General features: G+C 38.0%; 1 protein-coding gene across 5 annotated transcripts in view; it reads right to left on the reverse strand.

The window, feature by feature from the left end:
- Window positions 1–12,471, reverse strand: part of trio — a 200,595-nt gene that overhangs the window by 135,304 nt on the left and 52,820 nt on the right. For all 5 annotated transcript variants that reach the window (XM_053768430.1, XM_053768428.1, XM_053768429.1 and 2 more), the window contains 6 exons: window positions 5,824–5,983; window positions 4,584–4,715; window positions 3,849–4,053; window positions 2,977–3,205; window positions 2,059–2,284; window positions 1,658–1,858 (listed from right to left, as the gene is read on the reverse strand). In XM_053768430.1, the coding sequence (XP_053624405.1) occupies window positions 1,658–1,858; window positions 2,059–2,284; window positions 2,977–3,205; window positions 3,849–4,053; window positions 4,584–4,715; window positions 5,824–5,983 (1,153 nt within the window). The remainder of the gene's footprint in view (window positions 1–1,657; window positions 1,859–2,058; window positions 2,285–2,976; window positions 3,206–3,848; window positions 4,054–4,583; window positions 4,716–5,823; window positions 5,984–12,471) is intronic.

Consider the following 12,471-nt stretch of genomic DNA (forward strand, 5'->3'; position numbering starts at 1 on the left):
AGCAAGTATTATATATGAAATGAAAATAGTTATTTTGTAAAACAAATGTTTATATGCAATAAAAACTTAACTAAATAAAAATTCGAACGCAATGACAAAATTACATTTTCTTACTAAGATTTGATCTTATTTGGTTTTTTAACTATAAAATAGTTTTACATACATGTCATTGTTATAAATAAACACTATTCATGCATTGACTCGTGGATTCGATTTCCGCTTGGGTACTATATTTTTTCTTTGTTACAATAATAAAAAAATATTTGTGTATTAGAAAAAAAACGCGCTTCACAATGTATTTGTCGTTCTTATCTAAGTTGGTTGAAAACGAAATCTCTTGACAATGCGAATAAAAATAGACTTTTGTTCTGTCGTTCATTGAAATTTTTCCGGTGTGGGGCGGCTTCGGTCATATATTGCTGCTCTTCTTTAGTTCGTTAAATAGTTATTATACATTTATGCCTACATTGGAACTGTAATGTTCGGATAAAACTATTCATGGCGTGTGTGATCTAGTGTAACATTATTTGTATAGATTATATTTTATATTTTAGTTTTCGCTGATAAATAATAGACATTTATAAAAATGTGCTGATGCGTGCGTGGATTTCAGGCCTTATCGTGTCAATTAACTAACAATATTTACACTTTAAAACTAATAACCACCAAACTTGAGAATTTGCAGTTGCCTAATTAGTTTACAGTTACATAATTCTGAGTGAATGTGGTTAATAAACAAACAAATAATCAGCGAATGGTCTTCAGCTACTTGGCAAACACAATTGTTGTATAAACAACGTCTGTGAATAGGTGAAAGTCGGTAAAAACAGTCGTCATGTAAGGATGCAACAGTTTACATATTTTATTTATTTGTGCAGTTAATGGCTGATGATCTGACTACTATGGATACCGACGACCGTGCGAAGTGGAGACGAAAAAGTAAGAAAGTGAACCCTGGACTCCCGACGCTCAACGTATTGAAGAAACCGGGAAAACGCTCAACGCATTCGTGCAAACACTGAGAGAGAGAGTTCATGTTTGTAAATAATCACAAACTATATATACCCTCGGGCGTACTATCGTACTATGATGAAGGCACACAGTCGTGCTGTCAGGTTATGCACTTCAAGCGACGGTTTACGTGAACTAACGTAATCTTATGCGCATTCAATAGTCAGTAAATTGATTAATCCGCAATCCGAATAATGAGCAAACGTGACAGCAACGATGTAGCCTTGACTTTACACGAAATTTAACGAGATAACATTACGAAACATCATTCATTCAATCGAATATATGCCGTAAAATAAAAACATTAGAAACTACCTCAATCATTTTTGATAATAAAAAACTTACTTTTTTGACTTATACACAGACGAGTCACGGTAAAAAAGTAGAAAATAGGTACCTTCCTTTCGCGAATCAATAAAGGATCATTATCGCTCTGATTCTGTGCATGAAAAATGAAAGAGATAACATACCTTATTATCCTGGCTTTAATAGTCTAACTAATATTGATATAGATTGGCCGTAACGAGCCGTACTATAATCACTAGTTATCCTGATTATAATATCAGTATGTCCTTCAATGTTAATAAAAATAATCTTTCCTCTTTCATTTTGATGCTTTTTGTGGAGAGGAAAAGGGATAGCATACCTTATTCTCCTGAGCCAACAGGGTATCAAGTATAGCTCTAGTCTGGTCGTGGTGAGCTTTACTCGCAGCTGCGGTTTGGCCGTGGACCTGGGCGGATCTCGCGGCGTATTTGAGGAATGTTTCGGCGGTCCTTCGGGCCAGGGTGCAGGCTTTGAGGAATGCTTCTTTTTGCTCGCCGTGCTTCACTATCAGTGCTGCCACCTGGAGAATTCGTAATACATTATTTTAGATTGAAGAGCGGAAGATCATATTTGTGTTTATTATACATTAACTATAGCTCGGTTGCTAGACTGTAGTGTGGACTTCGGTTGGTAAAAGCAAGAATAATTATTTCGAGTGATACACAGACGACACCTGCCTACGTGGATAATAAAAAAGAAGAATAAAATACAATTATATACCTGAGCGGCCTTGTCGGCACTATTCAAAGCGGGTTCGTCATTAGGAGCGGCCGCAGAGCCACACCAGTCCTCGTCCCGCCGGTATTCCCTCTCCAGAGAGTCCAGCACGGAGCACACCTGTTCCGCCGTCTTGTAGAAGTTGAGCGACGCCGTCACCAGCTTGTGACGCTCTTCCGCGCAAGTGACCAGTCGCTGCCAACGTTCAGTCACTTCTTCTGATATTTCTCTGCAAATATCATGGAAACTACTTATTATACTGAACTAATGTTAGAATTAATAAGCTTTTGTAAGCCTGACGCAATTACCTATGTATGGAAGAATGCTCCAACTTGAAATTTTCCCATGTATTTTGTTTCGTGTGTACATGATTTTAAAAAATATAGTTCAAATAATTGATGATTGATATAATTATTCAGAATTTGGCGTGACAATATAAACTACAAATGTAATATAGAATAAATAAATTAAAATAGGTATCCCTAAAATCAATAACATCGGCCGGTATTTTGTATAGTCAACTTATGAAATGTATATGTGACCACTTTGGCTTACGACTTTTAGATATAGAGAATCTTTAAATCTTCCTCTTCCTGATCTTTTCTTAAGTGGGGTCGGCACAGTATGTTACTTCTTTCTGTTTAACCCTGTCATTTGTCATTGCACAGAATCTTTAAATGATTATATTGGACTGTTGTAAGTATTAGAACTTAGAGGAAATTTTAAACTACGCCTACCTACCGTACGCTACTCACAGTTGCCAAATGCGTGCGGTGAACCAGAACAATGAACACATATAAATTGTCTTGCTACAAATATCCAGATAAGGAAGTTGAGAAACCAAGGATTTGAGAAGGGATATTTCCCGTAATTCTCCATATCACCTGGAACTACTGGGCTGGTGCAGAAGAAGATTCTCACCGTATAGTGTGTGGATCGTAATGGTTGGCGGCTCTCAGCGCATCAGCCCTGTATTTGACCTGAACGGCGCTGGCGTGGGTTTTCTCCACAGCCACCTGGAACTGGTCGTGCTCCCTCTTAAGCTGCTCGGCCTCCGCTAAAGTCCCGGGGATGGAGAAGGACGCCGCCAGCATGGCCTCTCCGTTGCGGATCCAGCTCACTACTTGCGCTGCGTCTTTTTGGAATTGACCTGGAAACGATTTATATTTTAAATTCAAAGGCAAAATAAATCCATACGTTTTGTTGCTAAGCCTTATTGTCCCACTGCTGGGCAAAGGTCTCCCCCATCCCCTTCCATTTCTCTTTATCTCGCGGAATCCGACCAGTTCTTTCTGAATGCTCCTCAGATCGTAAATCGGAATCCTTTTGGGCATTTGCTATGGTCGTTTGACGGTTGACTATTGCCTCCCGGGGATTCTTCGCGCCTCTAACTCTAGTGCCTTCCCTACGCCCGTCACCGCCTGAATGACAGCTAGAGTCTTATTATATTATGCTACCTTTTTCACTATTAAGATAGTTGGAGAGTGACTATTCTGTTCTGGACGGAGCAATGGGCCAAGTTATTAACCATCGTAGCCGACGTAGAACTACGCAATACTACAATATGTCGACGAAAATCTATGGAAAACAATGGATCACAACGAAGCGGCCACGTGCTGAGTCCTCGCAACGGAGAACGTTGGAGTTTAAACATGCATTTTGATTGTACTATGTTTAAATGAGTTTCTTGTGGCATTTCTTCTCAATTTTAGTCGGTTCGCAACACATTTAGTAATTTCGACATTTCTGAGTGATTTTTTTTTTTATTTTCACCAATGGAGGCGAAGCCTTACCCAGTTGCACGCATTGCTCGAATCTCGCTCGTCGTTCTTCCGCCAGCTCCTCCAGGTCCAGCTGCCGGTCGTGGAGGAACTCCAGCAGCAGCTGCACCCTGGCCTGGGGATCCAGGGGGGCTTCGGATCCCTCGGAACCGCTGGTAGCCATCACGTCTGCCGCCTCGGCTATCGCTTGCGCTAGCTCCTGTCCTTGTTGCACTACCTGCATCCAATACATGGAATTAAAAACTGAAATGATCATGTGATTACTATCTTTTCATTTTCGCACGAATAATGGCTTGTGGTTAGGATTCATTTTTAAACAGAATTTAAAATCTGACCAAAGCACATTTTGATGTGTGTACTAAATAAACTTACAGAGCTCTAAATTTAAATCTAAAACAGTATGAATCTAGTTTGCATATAAAATGTTTATATGAGTTTATCACCAATTTCATTTGAGACAACCCAGTATCCGCTACCAATTTAATCATACTGAACGTCATCTTTTACCAAGAAAGTACTGTGTCGCATAGTACGGTAATGGAACATGTCATCAGATTGGAGCCTCAGTCAGTCTGCTCAGAGATGGGTATTACGCCCACTCTCTTATTAATTCATCTATAATAGGTTTGCGCCGGGCCTCTTGGGACTAAATTGGGAAAATATCAGATGTATACCCATTATTATTCTTGCCCCGCTTTGCATCCATATGTATCACTAGCTCCGCTAGCCGGCGGTCGTCACACGTACCTGGTAGGTAGCGTGCTGCATCCTGGCGACGCTGTCATTGTGCGCACACAGCGCCTGCTCCGCCTGCTGCGGCTCGCGCGGCGGCTCCAGGTGCTGCAGCTCGTCGCCCCAGAGCTCCAAGCGGGAGGACACCTAATACCAATAAAAACTCATTATATAAAGTTGTATCCTTAACAATAACATACTCAAGGATTAACTCAATAAGACTAGATAAACAAATTGATTAAATCGCGATTGGATTAGATTCTATATATCAATCTGTTTCATGTTCCTGTGCCCGCCAGAGTCGATAAATATGTGTTTTTTTATATAATTTATAACACCATGTCAACTTTATGGTATGCAATAAAAATATTGAGTAGTAACTGTAATCATTGCAAATTAACTAAATCGTAATTATCTAATAATCGTTATGTTATACAGGCAGGTAGGTATGACTTTTGTGAGCTCTTATTCCAATTCTTAGACGAAGCTGACCAACAAATTCAGGCGTAACTTTACCGAATCAACTTTACGTGCGCCGGCGCCGGGCGGAAGGTAAAACATCAAAGGAGCTATGCACTGCATATCCTGCTCAACAATTTGTATATTTCTAAATTATTACTACTACTAGCTATCACACTTGTAGTAATTTGGCGGACTTTTCCCATGATATCTGGATGTCTTTAAATCAATCGATCGGAAAATAAATTTATTATTTACATCATTTTATTTTCACTTTGTTTTTTTATTATTTAGCTATGAACTTAATGAAGAACTAACTAACACTGTCCTATCGCATTGCAATCTGTATTAAGGCCAGAACTTTAACATTGCCACGGCGACTGACGTGAATGGCCGTCTGTGTTTCTTGCGCACAAAGTCGGACGCCGAGCGTCACTTGTTTCATGCATTGTGGACTGCATTTGAAACTTTATGACAGATAATGAAATAAGACGCTCGTGTGCTAAATTTCAAGTACTGTTAACAGTTTAATTTTAATTTCGCACGCAGCTAAGGAAACATTCATAGCCATGCAATTTCCTTCTTACTTCATGTGATTTTATTCCGCTTTATGTCATGCAGAAATGCATTATTTATTTTTAATAGATATTTTTTTACATTTCAAAAGTTTTCGTTGATGATGAATACGTAACATCTTTACTAGCGCTGAGCAATTTGTTTTTTTTTTTAATTGTATTTGATTGAGAAGACGGCGTAGACAGAGCCAGGAGTTGGATGACTTGAAAAATGTACATACCTCGAGCGCGTCCCGCTCAAAATGCCTAAGCTGCAGCGTGAGCTCCAGTCTGCGTTCCCGGTCGCTCCACAGCTCCTCCAGGGCTCCGCGCGTGTTCCGCAGCCGCTCCAGCGTGCTCTCCACCGCTGCCGTGCTGGCCGCCTCCGTATCGCCTGATGATCTGCAATGGAGTTTAATATATTAAGAAATCTATGAGGATGTATATCGGGAACCCGGGAATGTTATTAAGTATGTCCCACTGCTGAACTGCACCCCGAAAAGCCTCTTCCTTACGTCTCAGTACTCTCACTCCTGGGCATTCTTTTATTTTGTATAAGTGGTCTAGTGGTCTCGCCGTCTTCCCCTTGGCCTGCTATCTACTCAAGTGCCGTCAGGTACCGATAAAAAAAAAAAGTAGGTATATTTCTATGATTGACTTTTTTCAATACTGAATGTCTATTCCTAACGTAAATGTTAAGTTCACTTAAAGCGCAAATAAAGAAGCAGCATAATAAACACTACCTCTGCATTTCTCTAAAGAAAACAATCATTTTTCTTAATAATAAGAACAATGCGGCAAGTTCGTCTAATTTTAACTATAAAACGTCTACTCTATTCACAGAAATCGCAACGGAAGCCACATCTAATCCATTTCAAACTATATCACATATCCGCCGACACCGACAACACTGTGAACATTCGGGAACTTAGAAAAGTTAGTAACAAGCTTCCCATGTACCCGTCAGGAACTTGATCATTGTAATTGACTTAACCGAGAATGCAAACAGAATTGCAGTTCTATGGTTTCATTGCTCTGTGTCTGGAAACTGATCACATTTCATCATCTGATCCGGTCGCATTCAATACCAAATTTTATGGTACAAAAAGACATCACATGTGAATAGAAATTTTTTCTACGTAAATATGTTAATCACTCAATCGAATTTGAATTTGCCAGGATAACGAGTTTAGAATCTCATCTCTGCATCGCAAATTCTTATCATAGTTATTTTTTATACTAATGCGATTACTAAATTGAACTGCGCTTGATGTTAGAACTTTTACTGTCTAATAGAAATTATATTAATTATTTCTAAATATATTTTATATAATGTTTATTAAGAGAAATGCTAGTGATATGCTATCCGAATGGCGCAGCTAATAATTTGTAACATAATAGTTCATTACAATCATTGGTGGAAACTTTGCCAATTTTTTGTTTTTTTTTTTCGAATAAATATTACTTATCCGTATACGTTTTCAACTTGTAATTATTGTACACAATTAAAATTATTTTGTCCCAAATTATCACACGTTTTGGTGGTACACAACATTTGTGGTTTTACGTTCAGCGGCGGATAAAATGAAAACAAACAGATCATTGTGTATGCACGGCGTGTTCCCCGAAAATTAACTGCAAACACAGATCGAAGCATAATGCTTTAATTAGTTCAATTATTAATTAAACTTAATTAGTAATAATTTACATGCATAGACACTGTAGATAGTACTGATAACATTTTCATTGCTTCGAAAATTAACTAAATACATAGTGTTTATAACAAATAGATTTTGCTATATTATAAAGTGACTAAAACCAAAAAATTACATTTGTCATGAAATCTTTAATGTCACTGAATGTGAGAATTTGACTCCAATTTTTGGAAACTTGATCATAACGAGCACGGCTCAAGTACAGATTTAAGAGGTGGTTTCAACAAATGTGTCATTAAAAATATAATAAAACGAACACTAGGCGTAACTTAGAACACAATACAAACCTCCATCGCAAACACTGCACAGGGGACTTGTGCCTATGCGATCGCCGATGATACCTGAGCATTTTTTACTAGCAAAATGTTCATTTCACCGGCTGCCGAGACTCCACTGACACACTGAATCCACTCTTACTGAACCTTTACGTATTGGACATTTATTCACACAGATTATTAAGATATTACAACGAATACACCGACCACCACCGTTTGAAACTACGCGAGTAAAACATTTTTTGTTTTAAAACGTACATAGTCATGCATGAATGTGATTAGGGCCAGAAATATTTATTATTGATAAAATAAATAAGCCACCGTGTGGCCAGGATTAAATTGAAAATTAAAGTCAGAATTAATTTTAATTTCGAAACGATTTTGTAATGAACGACGATGTCCGCCGAAAGCCGATTATGAGAATTACGTAGAGATATTACAGCACGTCGTCGTGGGCAATGTTATGCTGGTGAGCCAGAGGCGTAGGCGCCGACTGTTATGTTATGTTCCGGTGATGAATCTCGCGCTTCTGCGACCAGCGATGCTTATGAATAATAGAGCCATCTTATTATCAGATAGGAAAATTCAAATGGCAATCTTCGAGTAATACACATAAAATATATTATTTAAACTTTATTGTTTTAAATAAAAATATACATATAAACTAAGCCCCCACATTTATTTTGTTAAAACACATTTGACTAATGACATAAAGCTTTTTATTATGTATTATTTTATTATTAAACTAAAGAGGAATCTATATAAAATATTCACTTTCAAATATTCAAATATAACACTTTTACATATGAAACTATTTATACAAACTGACGAATAGAAAAAGGATGAAATGAGTGAGAAAATCCACTGAGAAAGACAAGAACAACCATCGAGATTGCGTGCGATATGTTCTCAAAATCTTCAATATTTTTATGCCACAATTTCATAAGTAGATACATAGGTAGACAACACAACGATATCTAATATGACGGAATACGGGCCTTAATATTGAAAAGCGATTGCATAGCAGTGTACAGCCATCATCACACCTCGCTGGAGCCAAAAGCAATCAATTTCGAGTGACGGTGGTCCAGCAATCGAGTGTGCAGTAAAGTGACTGTAATCAAACGCACAGAGATCAAGCGTCAATTAATGTTTGACGTCTATTTCCGTTGTCAACGCTGTATTGCAATACTGACTATGTTCACAAGTGGGGAAAATGCAGTTCAAATTTTCCTGTTTATTCCCACCAGAAGTATATCAAAGCTACTAGAGTAGTTTCACAACAACAGGACCGAAACTTGAGGCGTTGATTAAGATACACTTTAACAGCTTGCTGTTAAAGTACTTGCATTAAATGTTTCATAAGTATTGAATAGGTTTAACTAAAAATCAACTTCAGACAGATTTATCTAGCAGTAAATCCGTCAGATTACAATATGATATTTTATCAGAAAGTGGTGAAATATGCCTTTAAATATAATTTTGTCATGTTAGTTTTTCCGGTTTCTAAAGGTATTTCCCCCTAGTGTAAAGAATAACAGGAAAAAGCGGATATAGACTATAGCTTGGTGACAACATGCGCATAACGTTCAAGTAATTTATAAACAGTATTCACCGCGGAATAACTATTGTTTTCGACGCGTGTGCAATCGTATTCAAAAGGAAACGCATTGCGATTCCATACGCATTGCTTTAGCAGCGAAAGTGGTTCAGTTATAGAATCTTTAGGTGAAAGATTAATTATACTGATATAGTGTCTCGTCAGTATTCCTTACGGGGTAGGCAGAGCCATGTGTAGCGGACTTATTGGTATAATGGATATTTTGAAATAGCGACAGGTTGTCACCCCATAGCCTATGAGAAAAATCACCGGTTAATAGACATTTGTTTTGTATATTGCAACCTGCTGCTATATCCTAATACTGAAGCAAGTTCAATTAAAAAAAGTACTCAAACATATAATTTCTATATTGCTATAACAACCGAGGATTAGATATCAAAATATTTTTGAGCTATGTATATAATATGTTCTCATACCTATTAGCTAATATTTCACTTAATAGAAGGCTACATGAACTTGCAAATTTTACATTTTCAAGGATATATAAATAATAATTGTTAAAAGAAAACTATGAGAAATCATAGAACTGACGATTACAATGCAATATTAGCACAATTGGCACCCCGTACTTCCGAGGGAGCCCCGACAAACGAACCAAACGTGACATTACAGAAGTCAAGCTATTAGTCCAATATTGACCATACGACAGACATTATATAGTGTCATCAACTACGATTAGAGCACTCTCTGATAGGGAGCCACACTATCTGAGACTGCGATCTCGTTTCAGACACAGATTACGAGATAACTTGATAATATTGTACAATGCAATCTTGCAGTATTGCTGGTACGCCTTCATAAGATGTATCCATAGAAGTGCAGGATGCAGGTATATAAAGGGGATTAGATTAGATCGGTTACAACTAAGCACGCTGAAGACCGTACGAAATTGAGAAATTTTGTAGGAAAGCTTTGCGTAACGGCTAAGGAAGCAACCAGGTGCACGTTTGAGCGTTTTCCCACACAGGCAGATAGACAGACGGACAGACACACTTAGCGGTCAAACTTATAACACCCCTCTTTTTGCGTCGGGGATTAATAAAAATATACATAAAAAAATAGGAACTTTAGTAAGGCAAACATCCTGATAGGGCTAGGGCAGCTAACAATGTTTATAAAACTATGTTAATGACTTCGATTTAGTTAAAACTACTACAATCTTCACGTCATTTATCTTTCCTATCTGAGCCGCAAGGCGTTGGAGACCAGGCTCCATTTTCTTACATTTTCTCCCCCCACATCGCACAGTCTTCGGCATCCTTAGTTATCGGATGATTTCATTCAATTCATTGGCCCGCGTAATCTCCTTGACATTATACAGGAAGCATTAGGAGAACAGAACGGAAACTTAATGAATACTGATTATTTATTGATGAATTATAAAATTAAATAAGAGTTAATATTCGATTACAAGAAGATATAGAATATAGTTATTTACTCCACTACAACATCAAGCCAACGTTTTATTGGTTCGCCCTCGCCCTTCCTGCTGCCAAGACCCCACGGGAAACCTCATAAGTAGAAACACTAAGTGTACAAACTCCGTGTATTAAATTCCATAAGGCGTTTATTAATAAACTTTAGCATTCACGCAAGACTTATTGAAAAATAATTCATAGGTGACTACTGAGCTGTGAACGTTCGTATTAAACATTTGTAAGTAATTTAATGTATTTATAGGTACCCAAGCCAAAATCTTAATTGCTTTTCCCAACTTGGTACAGTACCCATTCTTTTCAGTCTTAATTGAATAGAACACAAAGTAAAAATATTCGACATTTTTCCGAACTCAATCAATCACAGAGTATGCGATTAAGAGTAGCAAGAATATCGGCGAGAGGAGAGTCGGACGTCTGTAATGTATGGAATAATTGGAAACCGGCGTTTTCTCCACATACCGCGCGATTGGCACGCCGAGCATTGCCGACGGCGCACGACCACGTTTGTGGTGGCAGCTGTAGTGGTCCATCGAAAAGGGACTCGAATCCTTGTGGCAAAGTTTACATAAAGAAAGTAGAATAACATTTTAATTAGGTACATAATATTATATTAACGGGACTTGTCACGAACCTTTTTTATTTATTGTTGCTGACGTTTCAACGACCTAGCAGTCGCCGTGGTCGCAGTCAGACTCATTGTTGAGTCCCGTTAAAATTTTAAATTATAATATATGTAGTTTTGTGTTCAAAGAGCGAAAGTTTTAAAAACACTAGAATAACATTTTGCCCATAAATCCACAACTCCCAACTTTTCCAACTACGCACCGTGTAATCGATATTGAATATAAGTCCATATTAGAGATAGGATAACGTCCAGTCAATTAAGCCGCAGTAAAGGAAGGCATAAACCGGCCAGTTAATGAGCGGTAATCGTCCGGCAGTAACCATGCAGTTGAACACTTGTGAGCGTCGCCCGCTGAGAGTGCATTTAAGGTGCGGACACACGGAGCGCATAGCAGAATCTTGGACGAAAAAGAACGAAATTTATAATTGGGCGGAACCGCACAATTTTTGTCGTAAAATTAAAATAAACTAATCATTTGCTATCACATTTCTTTTCATTCGATTTTATTTTCATCGGAAGACCAACAGCTACAACAAAATACCGCAATGGTAGGTATTGATGCACACATAATAGTTTCAAAAATAATAACAATAAGAAACACTACTAAGAAAAAGGAGTAATAAGTGTTATTATTAAAGCGATAAATATTACCATCGTAAAGAAATTAGACATAGTCAGCATAGGACTTAGTTACCACTGTCAGACCTAACCCTTATGTGATGTCTAGTGCCTCAAATGTGCGTCGAATTTTACGAGCATCTACATCGTAAAAATTGTCTTCGCAAACAGAAGGCCTTAGACGGGGAGCTAGCGCCGACAATTAGGATCACTGGTGGTTTTATGGGCAGTTAAAGTGCATGCATCGGCTACAGTTTAATATAGAGTTTTATGGATGCGCCCTGCTCTCCCGAGTAAAATGAATGCATAAAAACCACACTAAAGCGTTTAGTAGACACAGACTGTCATAATTACACGTTGTTACCGCCTTAATCGTACTATAAGTGAATCAAATTGTAATTTCTTGATCACTGTAAAAACTTGCATAGTTTGGTGGTTTCCTGTGGATGTTTGTCTATTAATCATCTTTTGGAATGATTTCGACATTTGATAGGAACTATATACATGAGTAAAATATAATTAGGAATCACCATTCATCATCATCATTTCAGCCTCTTTGTGCCCACTGCTGAGCACAGGCCTCTCTTCGCGTACGCT

Source organism: Plodia interpunctella, chromosome Z (genome assembly GCF_027563975.2).
Source record: "Plodia interpunctella isolate USDA-ARS_2022_Savannah chromosome Z, ilPloInte3.2, whole genome shotgun sequence".
NCBI classification, from domain to species: domain Eukaryota; kingdom Metazoa; phylum Arthropoda; class Insecta; order Lepidoptera; family Pyralidae; genus Plodia; species Plodia interpunctella.